The sequence below is a fragment of the Phoenix dactylifera genome, unplaced genomic scaffold (assembly GCF_009389715.1).
Source record: "Phoenix dactylifera cultivar Barhee BC4 unplaced genomic scaffold, palm_55x_up_171113_PBpolish2nd_filt_p 000883F, whole genome shotgun sequence".
Classification (NCBI taxonomy): domain Eukaryota; kingdom Viridiplantae; phylum Streptophyta; class Magnoliopsida; order Arecales; family Arecaceae; genus Phoenix; species Phoenix dactylifera.
Genome location: NW_024068246.1, coordinates 1 through 16,262, shown reverse-complemented (window position 1 = coordinate 16,262; position 16,262 = coordinate 1). Strand labels below are relative to the sequence as shown.

General features: G+C 42.9%; 2 protein-coding genes across 5 annotated transcripts; one reads left to right on the top strand and one right to left on the bottom strand.

The window, feature by feature from the left end:
• Positions 1–937: 937 nt before the first annotated feature.
• Positions 938–6,727, top strand: LOC103711903 (amino acid transporter ANT1). 3 transcript variants are annotated; one of them, XM_008798225.3, is made up of 3 exons: positions 938–1,384; positions 3,536–4,201; positions 5,967–6,727. In XM_008798225.3, the coding sequence occupies exons 1-3, from the start codon at positions 1,115–1,117 to the stop codon at positions 6,369–6,371; spliced, it is 1,341 nt and encodes a 446-aa protein (XP_008796447.2). In that variant the 5' UTR covers positions 938–1,114; the 3' UTR covers positions 6,372–6,727. The 3 variants fall into 3 exon arrangements, with proteins under 3 accessions (XP_008796447.2, XP_026662482.2, XP_038976728.1); XM_026806681.2 differs by having other exon boundaries at positions 977–1,370; XM_039120800.1 differs by lacking the exon at positions 938–1,384 and adding an exon at positions 2,240–2,634.
• Positions 6,728–6,931: 204 nt separating this feature from the next.
• Positions 6,932–10,609, bottom strand: LOC103711893 (amino acid transporter ANT1-like). Of its 2 annotated transcripts, XM_026806683.2 has the most exons (4): positions 10,193–10,609; positions 9,398–10,054; positions 7,763–7,883; positions 6,932–7,657 (listed from the first exon to the last, which is right to left on the bottom strand). In XM_026806683.2, exons 1-4 carry the CDS (start codon positions 10,595–10,597, stop codon positions 7,473–7,475), a joined length of 1,368 nt encoding a protein of 455 aa, XP_026662484.2. In that variant the 5' UTR covers positions 10,598–10,609; the 3' UTR covers positions 6,932–7,472. The 2 variants fall into 2 exon arrangements, with proteins under 2 accessions (XP_026662484.2, XP_008796438.2); XM_008798216.4 differs by having other exon boundaries at positions 6,932–7,883.
• Between the last annotated feature and the right edge of the window lie 5,653 nt (positions 10,610–16,262).

The window sequence follows — 16,262 nt, the reverse complement described above, 5'->3', positions numbered from 1 at the left end:
ACTCTTTTTTTAAAGTAAAGATGACTTGACTTGGCTACTAAGACTAGCATATGGAAGGTTCGGATCCTCTCAGGTCTGTGCTTTAACTAGATAAATTAGTCCTAGTTCATCATCATCCGCCATGTGTATCACATAGAGATGGGATTAGGTTGGATGGAGAGCATCATATGCAAATAAATGCCCTGAGCCAAGCTGAAACAGTAGATTACTCAAGCGCAGCTTTTAATAGAAAGGAGTGGTTAAGCTGATATGCTGTGTTTGAGCTTGGTTGGCTTGTCATTTTATTTGAGCTCAACCAGGCTTCTTGTCAAGCCCAACCAAGCTCATACATTGCTGCAAGCCCAAGATGCTCAAATTCAACCTCTGGTAATTTTTTAGCTCCCCTCGTGTTATTAGAGAAGCTTAAACTAGTCTATTATTGAACTGACCGTAGTGTTTCAACCTATTTTAGATCAGGTAAGTTTACTTGTTTAATAAATAGATTGGATTCGGGTTGAAAATTTTTTTTTGACCGATCTTACATCCGACCAAGCCCGTATCTAGCCCGACCCAACCCGAGCCGCATATCCCCTGTGATTGAGTGGGCCAGTGGTGTAGCCAAGGAGCTGGGTTGCTTGGCATCGTGGCGTAGGTTTAACAACCTAGGCTACCTTAGGTTGGGCCTGACCTTCATGAGGCAGCTTGGGCTTTTAGGTTATTTGGGCTCGTTCATCTTTTTATTTTTTTCCCTCTTTTTTAATTTTGTTTCTTCTCATATTTATCCGGTACCCGATTGATCTGAATAAAGATTAATTGAGCGGCTTCGGATATCCAACGAAATTAATGATTTTTTATGGAATGCATTTAGGATTTGTGTACTAATTTTTAATCAAATTTCGGATAGATTCGGATAGCAAAATTTTAAATAGATTCTGAAATGGATTTGGTAAATTTTGCAGGTGGTCTATCCATTGCCATTACTTATACACCGTTTTCGTTTTGCTTGTAATAACTATCTGGTGGTCTCGTGTGGCCCGATCCGATTGCAACCTCTAGATCGTAGTGAAAAGGGGTGAGAGAGGAAGAACGGAAAGCTAAAGCAGCGGAAGTAGACGACGAGACGTTGTTCCCGAGAATGGGAGAGAAGGCGGAAGAGGCGGTGGCGGTCCCGCTGCTGGGGCCCTCTTCGCCGGCGGGATCGCCGGGGCGATGGCGGGGGCCGGATGGACAGGCGACGAGCGGTGGAGGGGCCACGTGGGCCCAGACCCTGGGGAACATCGTGGTCTCCATCGTCGGCACCGGAGTGCTCGGCCTCCCCTTCGCCTTCCGCGTCGCCGGCTGGCTCGCCGGCTCCCTCGGCGTCGCTGCCGCCGGACTGGGCAACTACTATTGTATGCTTCTCCTCGTCAGTATCTCTCCTCCTCCTCTCCTTCTTGAGTAATCTGTTTCTTTAGTACTAGGTATTTATCTTGATCTGTTTTTTCTTTTTTCATTTTTGGAATAATTTATCCTGATCTTGTTTTTGCTACTGTTTCGTTTCGAGAAGCATTATATTTGTGGGAGGAATCATGGGCTTCAGAATTGGAGCGAGAAGCGTTTGCACAAAAATAATCAGGCATTATTTTGATGATAGTTATATAATGTAGAAATGTGGAAGAGGGTCTCTTCCTAAATTTAAATAATAATACCATCTAACTCTTGCAAAGGTTTTAAAGCAAACTTGGGGAATTACGTTGCTGCCAGATTTATTTCACGAAATCTATCTTCAATAGATAGGTCAATTAGTTATTTTATATAGAATGATTGATAGTTTGTATCCCACCAAGTTACTTGGAAATTAGAAGGAAAAAATGTGGTTGAAATATTAAATTCTTGTTAACATCCTTTTCTTAGAACTAACTAGAACAGTGTAGCAGAACTCTGAGAACTGCCTACCTTTTCTTCTCTAATGTAATAGGCTACTGGAGAAGGAATCCTTTCCGTAGGTGCAACAAACTTAAATATTGTAATGATTGGCCATCTCCAATCAACTTACTGATGGCCACAATTGTTTAGATTAAATTGGAATCATTTTTGTAGTACTGAATTTATATTATATGATTGGGACGAGATATGTTGATAAAGCATGCACATTTTTAACAGTTGGTCCGTTTTAAACCTCCATGGTTGTTCAGTTTGGCTCTCCCTTTATAATTGTAATCGTAAAACCCAAGGTGAACAAAACTTCTGGTACATACTTTTTTCCATTATCTTCTGAAGCATCAAAACTGAATTCGTTTGACATCAAGCTGGCACCGATCCACATTATTCTCATAAGTGTGTTTCAGTTGTATTGTACAATCTGTTCTTTTAGATGATATATATATAGCATAAGCGAAAATGATGAGTCTCCGGATATAAGAATGCTGAAATGTATGTAGAAGCTAAAATGGTCATGGGTTGCTAGCAAACTAAAGAGCCATATTAGTTCCACTATTAAAAGATAAATTGATGGGAAAATGTTTTGAGATGGTAAAGGCATGTAGAACAAAGATTGGAGAGGCATAGGTGAAGGGGATGCTTGACTCTCTATGATGCTTAGGGAGTAAGAAGGTGAGACCTGGAAAAGGGCAGATGGAAGTCCTAAGAACAATATCCAAAAGCTTGGTTTGTAAGGTTTATTTCTAATCCTTCTTTGATAATAAATCTGCTTCTTTGGTTTCCTGTATGCGGATTTGATTGCATATGAGTTTTCATAGTTAGAAATGTGTTTCGGTTCTTAGTAACTTCGCACCAAAATAACCGCATGCAGCAGCATTACAATCCACCATTTTTTTTTCTGTGTCAACATCTTAGTGGGCAGCTTAGTTTCATTTAGGTTGCTTTTCTTTCATTACTGAAGTATGCTTTTCACTGCCCTATTATTAAATAAAAAAAATTCATAGTATCTTTTATTGAATCACTATACAGCATTTTCAATGTGCATCTCTGGTTCATTGGCCCATTGATGAGTCCAATGATGTGACCAAATAGGCTTATAAAATGTAGTAAGGAAGCAAACAAACATCTTCATCTGAGATTTGGTAATACTTGGATGGCTACACTTTCTTTTTGAAGTTGTTCCCCTGTAAACATTCAACCATCAAAGGAACATTTGACTTTAAATTAATGTTCTATCACTATAAAAATTTGTAATATTTCCATTAAAATGTTGCTTCTCTGAACTTTGCAACTTTGCAGCTTAGTTTACCAGCAACAAAACGACATCCACCATACCATGAAATATTTCTCCCTGAAAGAAGCAATTGTTTATCACTTCATCTTTTGTCGGTGCAGAGTTATAATAGAAAAGAAAGTGCTTGCAAATTCAAATTTTAGTGTCAAGGTGGTTATTTTGAGCAGTAGGTTCATCAATAATATCTCTTGGGATAGACAAAAAAATGTCTACAGTATACGCTACAGTATGTTCACTTAAAAGACTCAAAGCCTAAATATTTATAAAAATAGAAGTTTACTTTTGGATATCTCCCATTAGTTTTTTTTAATCATGATGCTTCAACTTTTCTACTTTTCACAGGTCCAGTGCAGACATAAGTTAGAAGAAGAAGAAGAAGAAATAGATAAGCCAAATCAAATCCAAACTTATGGAGATTTGGGTGAAAAGGCCTTTGGGTCGGTAGGCCGCTATCTAACTGAACTTCTTATCTTAGTTGCCCAAACTGGAGGTTCTGTAGCTTACCTTGTCTTCATTGGACAGAACCTCTCCTCTGTCTTCTCTTCGACTAAAACCAAAGACCAACCAATCTCACCTTCTGTTTTTATTTTTCTTGTCCTCCTTCCAGTTGAAATTGTCCTTTCATTCATCCGATCTCTTGCCTCGCTTGCCCCCTTCAGTGCCTTTGCTGATGCCTGCAATGTTCTTTCCATGGCTATAGTCATGAAGGAGGATTTCCAACTATTCAATAGGCCCCTTAAGACAAGGAATGCTTTTAACGGGGCTTTGGGTTTACCATTCGCAGCTGGGGTGGCTGTCTTCTGTTTTGAGGGCTTCAGCATGACTCTGGCCTTGGAGAGATCGATGACTGAAAGAAAGAAGTTTCACTGGGTGCTCTGTCAGGCATTTCTTGGGATTTCTCTTGCTTATATTTGTTTTGGGATATTTGGCTACTTCGCCTATGGTGATGAGACTAAAGATATCATAACGCTCAATCTTCCCAACAACTGGTCTGCTATTGCAGTGAAGGTTAGTGCAAAATTTCTGCCTCTTCTCTCCCTTAATGTTTTGCTTTGCATGTGTATTAAAAAATATTTTGAATTGGATGTTATAGTGCGAATGCACATCAAAAAGAAAAGGAAAAAGTATCTAAATATAGCAATAAAGAACCATGAGTTTGATGGTTTTGTGTTCAAGAGGTGCATAAATAAAATCCAATCACAACAAAAGATATTCAAAGACAGTGGTGTAAGTATAAGGTAGTGCACAAGATTTTGGACCATTTACAACAGGTTAACAGCTTAGCTGGAGGATTCTAGCTGCTAAGGTATGCAAGTAATGAGGTTTTCATTCCCAAAGCTAGTGTCTGTGCATGTTTGACATGGTATGTTGATCCCAAATAACTGTGATGGCAAATGATTTAACTGGGGGATAAATTAGACTGTTGTTTGGCTTTGGAGGCCATGTGAAGTTATTCTTTAGGAACATATACGCTGCATTTTTAGATTGCTGCACCATAGGAATGAAAGAGAGAGATCAAAGTGTCTGTGCTTGGTATGGTAAGGATTCCATTAAGCCAATGTCTTCAAACTGACCGGTCTACTTACCATCTGTGTTACATGAACTTAGGTAAAAGGTTTGCGTTACAGACCCATGCCTAGGCATCAAATCATTCTGATCTTTAAAAAAACTTTTCTTGAGGACCTATACACAAGAATCATAACCCTACCTGGCTCTAAGTTCCGGTGCGTGTACTCTGGGTAAATGAACAGTCCTCGTAATATTTTTTCTCATAATACAACTGCTATTACAGGCCTGACCCTTGATTTCCCATTGTTTCGTTGTTGTCATTATCCTCAAAACCTTCTTCCATAAAATGTTTAATTGGCTAAGATAGCTCCATTAGGACTGAGTAGATTTTGCAACCAGCTGTCTGCCAGAATCCTCTAGAAAATGATGCATAGTTCCTGATCAAGGCAGGTATAGGCACAAGAGGCCATGCCATGAAACCTATATGGCTGGTTAGCAGGTAAGGAGATCTACCTTATAAGTTGCAACTTCAGCTCATGCAGCCAAGGAGCAACCTTCTAGACTATGATCCAGTGTTGAACTTGCATTATGAGAGTACAAAAATATTCAAATTTCAAATACAATCCATTAAAAGAAGAAAATAGATAAAAGCGGCTGATACAAGCTTTTGGTGCTGTTTTAGTATGTTTGACAATTTCAGATTTCTTTTTATTGAAGATTGAAGTGGACTAGAGCTTAGCTTTTCTTTATTCATTCAGATTGATTGCCCACTCCATTCTGAATATCTTGGTTTTCTAAATTTTCTGCAGTAAAATAGCAAACAAGTTACAAATTATCCGTGAAATTACTAACAGATGACTGTTCACTACGTGAAATGAATATATCACCTGCATCACTTGGTTCCAATTACACTATGCGGTCACAGACAGTGGCAAATTCTTGTTGACATCAGTTGAAATTGCAAACCATTCTTCTAGAGCTAAAACTTGTACTTTTTTCTCTTTTAAATGATTAATTGGAATCTCTCCTCTGAAAGTGATTTCACTAATCTGTATAATTAATTAGTGATTATTTGACAGTTTGATAGCACATGCTATATTGATTGGAAAGTCAGAATATTTGACTTCTCTTGCATTATATTAGTTTATGTATGCAAAGTGCACCACATCATTTGCTACATGGTGCTTGCATTTTACATAGTACATCTTGAGTTTATAGCCTTAATGATGCTTTTTTCTAAAATGTGGTTACTAATATTCAACAGGTTGGGCTCTGCATTGCTCTAGCATTCACATTTCCGATCATGATGCACCCAATTCAAGAGATTCTCGAGGCAAAGCTGAAGTCAAGCAGATGGTTTCACAAGGCATGCAACAGAGTCCAAGCTGCTGAGTGGATAGGCTTGCATGGGATCCGCATACTTGCCTTGGTGGCGCTGGCTGTGTTGGCTTCATTTATCCCGGGCTTTGGGGCATTCATCTCTTTCGTTGGAAGCACTCTGTGTGCCCTGCTCTCTTTTGTCTTGCCAGCCTCATTTCATCTCACCTTCCTGGGTTCATCAATGGCATTATGGCAGAGAATGTTGGATTACTGTATACTTCTTGTTGGTCTGGTGTTTGCTTTATATGGAACATATGATGCCATCTCGGGCCATTCCATCAGTTCTTGATATGACTTTGTTGGTCAGAGGAGATCTCAGCCTCAGTTTATGTGCTCTTGGCTTGATTCCATAGGATGAAGTCACAGGTGGCAGGATAAACAGCTCTTAGCTGGTTGCTGAGGGATTAGCCTTCATGTCCTTGGTAATGTAAGCCTATGCAGTCATCATAGCTTAGCGGGACGGCTGCATGACGCTTGTGTAATCTTTTTGGAGAAGCATATAACTAGCGTCCAGTTTGCAGCATTTCCCAGGAGAAGATCTCTTGAATCAATCGTCACACCGCACAATTTTTAATTAACATTGTACGCTGGGGTCCCTCACAAGTTGCAGAGTCAATAAAACGGACATGATATACTTTGTTTTTATCTGTGAGCATTAACTTTTTGTAATTGTCTGAAAGGAGTTGGTTTTTTTGACCTGTTATAAAGAACTTTTACAGGAAGGATGATTACAGTTGGGCCATATAAATTCGTTCAGCCTCCAAGTATGAGACGTCATCACCCTTTGGGCCTGTTCTAGGAGTTCTGAATGTTAAGGGGCTTGGGATGGTTTGCTTGGGCGCTTTCTGTTGCTTATTTTGTGGATAGATACTTGTGAGCCCCAATTCATTTCCTCAAAAGCCTTTGCCAAGGCTGAAGACCATGCGATGGGTGAAACAAGAACAATTGCTGCCGACATCCAATCACAGTGTCAGGCTCCCACTTGTCGTATCTCCTGCTTTCTCCAGTGGGATCACTGCATGATAATATGCAAGATTTGCGACATGGTGGCCTTAGGAACTTATGTAAATGGTCGAGCTCCCCGTATTCCTGCTCTCCTTTCAATCTTGTGCTTCATGCAATCGCATATAATGAACTACTACCACACCTTGATAGCTCTGGAAATGGAAGTTATACACTAGCATGATGCGAACAGCGATGCAAACATGTCCATCGAGCTGAGCTGCAAGCAAAGGGAAAAAAATTTCTTCAGTTTGCCCTTCGCAAAACCAAATCCCATATTGTGATGTTCTCATTGAAACCAGTTGACGTAATTTCCTCATTCTTGTCACAAAAACAGAAGAATGAATCAAGAGAAAAAGGAAAAAGATACACAGGCCTGTAAACGAAATCAAGTCATGAACCCCATAGAGTGACCTGACACGGCACTGTAAATGCTGTACCCTGCAAATACCAGGCCAGTGGCAAGTATACTGTAATCCAACACTCTCTGCAATGGAGTCGAGGAAGACCCCAAGAGCTTGAGGTGAAATGTGGCAGGCAAGACAAAAGCGAGCAGCGCGCAGACCGTGCTCCCTGTAAATGATATGAGTATTGCGAAGCCTGGAACTGAAGTAGCTAAAAAGGCCACAGCCACCACAATCAGCAAGCGGACAGCTTGCAGTCCTAACCAATTCCTACCTGGTAAATTCTGGCAGAGCTTCTGAAACCATTCGCTCGAGTCCAGCTTGTTCTCTATGATCTCATTGACTGGATGAATAATCATCGGAAAGGTAAATGCTAGAGCAATGCAAAGTCCAACCTGTTCGAGCATCCGGCACGCATGTTTAGCAGAATGAATGAATTCGAGTGCAAGAAAGAAAAAAAAAATAGCAGATGTTTTTCCTCCTAACTCATCCATCGTTGATTAGATTGCTCAGTTTTTTATGTAAACAGATGCATCAAAATTCAGCATGGCACAAAGAAGGCTATAAAGAGAATTCCTAAATCCTCCCTCCCTAGTCCCTGCTATCTTACAAGGACACTCAAAGAAAAGATGGTCTCCAAAAAACTAGAAAAGATTAGTTCGATTTGTTAAATAAATCTTTCTGGGAATGAAATGTCTCTAATTAGTCTCGAGGTTCTTAAGCAGCAAGATGTCGATTTATACTGTAACAGATAAAAGTGGTGCAGGCTTAAAGTTTATCTCTTGGTTTTGGACTCGGATACACCCTAGAATCAACAATTTTTGCAGCTCCTTGAACACTATCACTACTTGCAGCATTTCAAATTGTTTCATATTAATATTTTTGATATTCACACGCACACAAAATGTTACTAGTTAATACAAAAATTATAGGATATCCATATTGGCAGCCCAGCATATTAACATGAAATGTAGGTTGAATATGAAGATTTTCCTGGAATCTAAGAAATATGTTGCATGCTAGCTAAATAGTTTCAGTGATTCTTTGTGTGTCATGGTTTAAACCATACTGCATATGCTTCTTATGGTAGCAAGACTTATCATCTTGAATACTAAAATTACGGGTTAGTAATTCCAAGTACAGATTCAAAACTATAAGGGTTAAGAGTCTGAATATGTTTGGCATCGTATAAGAAATCCTTTTGTTGCTTGACAAAATAATACAAACAAAATGATATCTTTTCTAGCAGTACAACAAACAAAAGACACCCTAACACATCCTATCCCCCAAAAATGATGCATCTCTCAGTCACAACAGCAAGTAGTAATCTTCATCCAGTAAAGCCGATGTCAAGGATACTTTTCATAGAGTTTGCTGCTCTTTGTAAGCCTAGCTGGGGTTTGTAGGTAGATTTTGCTTTTCTTGAATTCTCCCGGTTATTGGTGTAGCTTGGTTTAAAACTAAAATACTATAGTACACTATAACATTTCTTGTGCTTGTTTTTGAAATTATAACAAAAAAAAAGACCTGATTCTGAATAACAACTTAAGAATCTTTCAGCTTCTCAATAACAAAGTACACTACAATATTTTACCCGATTTGAAACTACAATACCAAGTTCAGCTTCTCAAATAACAACTTAAGGTACTTGATAAATCTGTGGTGGGAAGCACATAGCAAACTAACTTAAAGCTCAGAAGAATACTCATTAAGAGAAGGCAAATTTCTTTTCTATCAAAAAAAAGAAGAAACAAGTGCAAGGATCGGACCAATATAAGCCTTTTAAGGGCCCTAGCTAGAGTGTGCTTCAAACCTAGAACACACACTTAATTCAGAATGCAATAGAAGTAGTAAGATAGTAGGAATGATGAGTACTAGCGGTAGACAGAGAGCAAGTTAAGTTACTCGCCTTAACAATGGAAGCAAGCCAGTTGCTTGGAAGATTCAGCGTTATGATATCGTTTGTGTCTTCGCCATAAGCCAGATAACCAAAAACTCCAAAACATATATAAGCCGCTGCAGTCCCAAGAAACGCCTGAAGCAGCACCCAAGGGAACTTTTTCCTCTCCGCCATCGATGCCTCCAGCGACAGCGTCAACCCAAATGCCTCGAAGCAAAACACGGCCACACCTCCGGCGAACGGCAAGCTCCAAGCACCATTAAAAGCGCTCCTTTTGGCCTTCCCCGAAGGCTTTCTAAGCTGCTGAACGTCCACCGCAAGGACGATGGCCATCGCGAGGACATTGCATGCGTCGGCCAAGATGCTGAAGGGGGCGAGCACGGAGAAGGAGCGGATGAAGGAAAGAGCAGCCTCGAGGGGGAGGAGGAGCGCAAAGACGAATGCTGAGGGCGAGATGCCGTAAGAGGAGAAGACGGAGGAGAGGTTTTCACCCATGAAGAAGAGATAGGAGACGGTGGTGCCGGCATAGGAGATGACGACAAGTACTTCGGTCAGGCAGCGGCCGGGGACTCCGAATGCCTCCGCGCCCAAATCTCCATAGGTTTGGATCTGGACCGCCGCCCCATCTTTATCTCGTCCTTCTTCCAATTTATTTCTGCATCTTATCTGATCGACGTCATAACAAAAAAAAAGAAACCAAAAAAACAAGAAATGTAAGGGTTACGGTTGAGAAGAAGATGTTATATGTATGGTGACACAGAGAGAAAGAGAGAGCGGCGAGAGGAGAAGCATAGAAGCACCGACGAGAAGGAGCATGCAGTAATAAACGACAGCAGCAGCGGCGGCGAGGCCGAGGGAACCGGAGAGCCAGCCGGAGACGCGGAAGGCGTAGGGGAGGCCGAGGGCGCCGGTGCCCAGGAGGGAGACCACGATGTTGCCGAGGGTCTGGGCGGAGGTGGCCCCACCGCCGCCGCCGCCGTTTTTGCTTCTTTGGTTCGCGTCGAGGAGTGGAAGCGGCGCTTCGGTCGTCTCCATCAGAAAGAAAACAAGGGGAGGGTAAGAAGGGAGATTGCCCGAGGATTTTGTTTTGGCCTTCGTTCGAGTACGGGGAGGAGGAGATTTTAAAGAGACGAGCGACAAACGAGAGAGAATAGAGAGAGAGAGAGAGAGAGAGAGGGCGGTGTTGATGCAATCAACGGCTGGGGACATCCAACATTCCTGTTTCTTCTTTTCACCACGGCGGCCGCGGATTTGGAGATGATTGGAACTTGTACGGAGTCAGCGGATCAGTTTTGGATAGGGTTTGACCACCGCCATGCCCATATCTAAAATATAGATTGCACAAAAAAAAGCTCTGGTGTTCAAATGACATCAAATCAATGGATAAGCTTGCTTTTGGCTGGCCAGATACCTGGCATGATGAATACTGTGAATAAATTTCGACTTCCAAACTTTGCCAAACAAATTGATCCTAAGATTTTGGACGGTCCAACATGAAGCGCAAAGTAAAATTCTTAATCCTGGTGAACATCATTTACATGCATAATTAAGTTAATTAATAGAATTTAAAGCAAGAGATCATATTGTTCACAATAAGATAAAAAAGTTAGGGCTCAAGAAAATAGAATTGGACTGGAAGCATAATTTTTGTTATCTTTAGCCATGGAAAGATGGTAAGGTAACAAAAGCAAGATTTTTGTTGAAGAATGAGAGACCATCATATTCCGTCATGGAAACTCTATGTCACCCTAAATAAAAAATTGGCTTGAGCTCAAATGATTAAGTTTCAATAAACACATCAAAATCACGAGAGATGTTGTAGAAACCAAGTGCGAGAGTAACGATATTTTTTGGATTTACTAGAAAAGTCAATTTTCTAACAAGACCAAGTGGTTCGATTGTAAAAGAGGGAATCAAATATTTTTCTTTCTCTAATCTTAATTTAGTCGAAGCTAAATTCTTCAAATAGAGGGAATCCTAATTCATGAGGATCACCGGAACCGTCTATGACCACTTCGATTTTGGATAGGCCACGATAAAATCTAGAAGTAAAATCTATCATATCAAAAAATGAATTATACATCAAAACTTTTGTTCACAAATTAGCTTATTTTCAAGATCTACAATGATATATCATGCTCTATGATGTTTGACACGCGCACTGATCAAGAGCATATAACAATGTTTAAACCATAAATAAGTTAGTAAAATAAAAATTTCTTTTCAGAAAAAAATTTGACCGAGTACAACTCTAAATCCACAAAAAGCTGCACGGTACAAATAAAAACAACATAAATATAAAAAATCAAGATTTAGCTATAGAAAGATTTTTTATTTTTATATTATCTTCATTAATTGGGGGGGGGGGGGGGGGGGGGGGGGGGGGGGGGGGTGGTTCTATATACACCCCCCTATTGCTAAGGACACCCCCCAAAAACCAAAAAAAAAACCCAAACTAACCTTTAATGTAATTACCATATTGCCCTTGAAATTTTCTTAGTACACCCCCCTTCCTCCTCCTCCGTTTCGTTTTGAAAAGAAAAAAAAAAAACACCCCTCAAACCCCCCTTAAACCCCTCGATCCATTTACATCGTTTAGGCGATCTTTGAAGGAGATTTAAGCCCCATTCGAAGCATGGACAAGCAACTAGTGATTTGGGACGAAGAATCGGCCGCAAAGGTACGTGTTCCACCTTGTTTCGAAATTTTTTTTTTTTCACGGTTCGTGCTCCGTTCGGCACTGGATCGCCGAACAAAAGGCTTCTGTTCGGCTGAACAGTGCCGAACAGAAGCCTTCTGTTCGGCAACCCTCAACCGAACAGAAGCCTTCTGTTCGGCTGCACAGTGCCGAACAGAAGGCTTCTGTTGCCTTCTGTCCGGCACTGTGCAGCCGAATAGAAGGGTTCTGTCCGGCTCTGTGCAGCCGAACAGAAGCCTTCTGTTCGGCACTGTGCAGCCGAACAGAAGGCTTCTGGTGTCAAATCGCGTGCCGTGCTGAATTTTGTACCGAACAGATCCTCTGATTCATTAATTCTTGGTGATCAATTATTTTATATGTAGGGGCTATGCTACAACCGAATCGAGTATAATTGGATCAGAATTTGTACTGGATTACACAAGCGAATTTACAACTTACGAGGTATTATAATGTATTGTGCAATTTTGTATTAGTTTAGCGAGCTATTTTTACAACTGTGTACTTACATAAATGGAAATCATTATACTTTGTTGTAAATGGAAATCATTTTGTTGAGGTACTACGTTCACAACACTTGCGAATATTTAATTTTGCTTATTTAATTTTGCTTATTTATAATTTTGTAGCTATTAATATTTTCTTATTTCTAATTTTGAAGGTGTTCTTGTTGCCGGGACATCCCGTTCTGCCAGTAGCGACCAATTGGCGAAAATATCATCTTCCTTGTGCTACCGGATGGGAAAATTTATATGAAGCCCGGATTCAACAGTTCAAAGAGAGCATCTCACCTAATGTTATAATTAGCGAGACAGTAGAGTTAGATTGATTGTTTATATATGTACAATTTTTGAAAGTTGTAAATTTTTTTGGGCTCTTAGAGTCATGTACTGTGAAACTCCATCATCAATATAAATCAAAAAATATCTGTCTTCGCATTGTTAGATTGATTGTTATGTGCACTGTTATATTTGTGTAAAATAGAACGGGCCAGGCTTTACAAAGATTACACGTAAATGTACCAAAAATATATATTTTTCATTAATATCAACAGTTTCAAATTACACAAAAAAAAAAGTCGAAGCTACATAATCAAAATAAAGGCTCCATCATCAATCCCTATGACGCCGTCGTCGACGCGTGTACTGCTGTACGTCCGAATGAGAGGGTGCTGGATCCGAATGAGAGGGTGCTGTACTCGGGCCAGGCTCATCACCCAGAAGTAACTGATGCATCTGACAAATAGCATGAAATAGGTGCCCGGCACCTAGTGACGTAGCCTCTGAGGGACCCATCCGTACAATGTCGGTACTGATACCGAGTGCATCTGCAATACGCCGCCGGTGCATGTCAGCATCATCATGACCTCCCCTAGCTCCAGAATGAGTACTCGGGAGAAGCAATCCTAGCACGACGTCTCCTAGCTGACGCCGTAGGTCTAACTCTGGAGGGACCGGGATCCATGTCTGAAAATATAGAAATTCAATGTTAGGCTATATCAAAGAAAATAATTCAATTGCATACATAAATGATAAATGATAAAACAAGCCAAAAAAGAAACAAGTTACTTCTTGGAATCTACATGATTGGGTTTTGTGATAAATAATTCAATGTTACTTCAATTGCATACATAAATGATAATTCAAAAGTATACGACTCGTAAACTCAAGACATAACTCAATAATAGACTTTACCTAAAACTATGCCGCAGTTCTTAGTTTTTGTTTTTAGTTTTTGTTCGTTAACTAATGTTGTGGTTTTATTATTTGATAGAGCATTTGATATGAGATAATCATTCCAAGATCAAGAATGACATCGATGAAGGTAACAAGATCATCATATTTGGATGCACCATGTTAATGCTATATGATAATGATTCTAAATTATCCCTACTTCTCAAATTACTATCTGTTGCTGGTGGTCCAAACCGAGAACAATTGGCACAGCGGTGTGAACGGGATTCCGTCTGAGCTGCCTTGGTTGATGTTGATTGTGCTCCACCTTCCACCGGAAAACCTGCAAGCAAGCCTCGCACCACCACTGGGGTAGTGGGGGCCCTCCGACGATCAAGTCAGAGGAGATTGGAGGAGGAGGAGAGATGATAATAGCAAGCAAGAGAGTGCTCTGGAAGATATTGCTTACCCCCCCTTCTCCCCCCAGCCGCATATATACCTGGCTGGGGGGTCTCTCAGGGGGGTTTGCCATCGTGGGGCGCGATGGAGTGGCCACTGACATGGCCGTTACAGGGCGTCGTGGAGCAGCACTGGGTACGGCCATGACAGGGCGTAGTGGAGTTCCGCTTTGTACGGCTGATACAGGAGATCGTGGAACAGCATCGGATACAGCCGTTGCAGGGAGTAGTGGAGCAGGAGGCCTCGGCGCGCCTCTGGGGAGCAGCCTGTCGTTATCAAGAGATCTCCGACTCGGGGTCGGAGTGCTGGATCAGGGGGCAGCCGACTCGGGGTCGGGCTGCGGTGCTGAGGATATCCGACTTGGGGTCGGATTGCTAGATTAAGGGGCAGCCGACTCGGGGTCGGGCTGCGAAGCCGAAGATGTCCGACTCGGGGTCGGACTGCTGGATCGAAGGGCAGCCGACTCGAGGTCGGGCTGTGGAGCCGAAGATGTCCGACTCGGGGTCGGATTGCTGGATCAAAGGACAGCCGTAGTCTTCATGGGCGCGCGTGCCGGTCACGTGGAGCATGGCGGCTTAGTTCCCCCGTAACAGTAGCCCCCCACTTCCGAGCCTGGAACCAGAAGGGGAACGGGTGAAGGGAGTGATGCTTCGAGATTGCCGCCATCCCTCGGAGAGGCGCACGCGCCTCGAGCTCCCCGCCTTCTTTATGGCGTATGGCGGTTGTTGCTGACCTGGCAGTCTGTGGATTTCGGCGGACATCCTTCCTTAATGGTGTCGATTCGCCTTTGGGGCGCGAGCGACCCTTCGGCGGCCAGGCGTCCTCTGGCGTCATCGAGGCATCACCCGCCTTTCCGCCTATTTAACCGGGGGCCCTCCCCCGTCCGTCTTCCTCTTTACAGATATTTTCGAGTTTCCCCTTTGCGCTGCCGTTGTTGCCGTCGGACTGTTCGCTTGCTTCTCCTTTGACGCTCTCGGAAGCCGTTCTTCCTTCTCTTCCGGTGAGTTACCCCCATTCTTCTACTTAGGGCTCTCCATACTTTCTCCTTTTGTACTAGTGTACCCCAGTCGTCCCGGTCTTTCCCCCCTTCTTGTCCCCGTCCTGACCGTAGGTTTATTGGCCATTAGGAATGGGCGAAGTGAGAGCAGACCACATTAAGTCGGAGCTGGTCGCCGAAGACTTAGACAAACTCGTGGCTCGGTACCACCTTCCCGAGGCCTGCAACGTTACACTCCCGGGGCCTGAGGAGAGGATGTCCCATCCTCCTCCAGGGAAGATCGCCATCAATGAGGGCATTCTCCAGGCCGGGTTCCGCTTCCCCCCTTCGGACTTAGTCGTGCAGGTACTCCGGGGTTTAAGAGTTGCGCCGACGCAACTGGTGCCGAACTCGCGGCGTGCCCTGACGGTCTTCCAGGTTCTCTGCCGCATGCACGAGATTTCCGCCACTCTGAATGTTTTTTAGGAGTTCTACAGCCTGAGTGGCCACCCCCAGGACAAAGGGTGGTGGTGCTTTGCGGCGCGGCGAGGGTGCGGCCTCGTCAAAGAGGCTCCTTCCTCCATTCACGGCTGGAAGGAGCGTTTCTTCTTCATCGATGTAGATCCCTCTTGGGAAATCAGGGCGACCTGGGAGACGCCGATGAAGTCCCCGATCGGCCTATCGAGACTGTCGAGGGAGGAATCGATGGCTTGGCCGCCTTGAAGGGGTTGGTTGCCGAGGGCCAGCTCCCCCCGGTGGCCCGCCTTATTTCCGAGGATACCTTAGTGAATGTCGGTCTGAGCTCGGTCCCCACCGACCGTGAGCCCGCCACCATTTCTTTTTTGACTCTTTTCTCCTCTTTCGTCTCGTTCTTTCCTTCGGTTTCTCAGCCGACCATCTCGTTCTTGTTGCAGAGATTGACGACGTCATGCGGTCGGACAAGGGACCGGCTGTTGGTAGGTCGTCCTACTGGAAGCGGTCCGGAGGAGGAAACGAGCTCCTCCGAGCGGGGCCCCGCCGGCGAAGAAGTCCCGCAAGGAGGTGCCTCCGACGCCGACCGACGAGTCCGGG

What these genes read in the sequence shown, in the direction of transcription:
- LOC103711903 (XM_008798225.3), top strand. Translation starts at nt 1,115, where the DNA reads ATGGGAGAGAAGGCGGAAGAGGCGGTGGCGGTCCCGCTGCTGGGGCCC. An exon ending in ACTATTGTATGCTTCTCCTC is followed by an intron (nt 1,385 to 3,535) that starts GTCAGTATCTCT and finishes TACTTTTCACAG; the next exon opens with GTCCAGTGCAGACATAAGTT. An exon ending in GGTCTGCTATTGCAGTGAAG is followed by an intron (nt 4,202 to 5,966) that starts GTTAGTGCAAAA and finishes AATATTCAACAG; the next exon opens with GTTGGGCTCTGCATTGCTCT.
- LOC103711893 (XM_008798216.4), bottom strand. Translation starts at nt 10,597, where the DNA reads ATGTCCCCAGCCGTTGATTGCATCAACACCGCCCTCTCTCTCTCTCTC. An exon ending in ATTACTGCATGCTCCTTCTC is followed by an intron (nt 10,055 to 10,192) that starts GTCGGTGCTTCT and finishes GACGTCGATCAG; the next exon opens with ATAAGATGCAGAAATAAATT. An exon ending in GGCTTGCTTCCATTGTTAAG is followed by an intron (nt 7,884 to 9,397) that starts GCGAGTAACTTA and finishes ATGCTCGAACAG; the next exon opens with GTTGGACTTTGCATTGCTCT.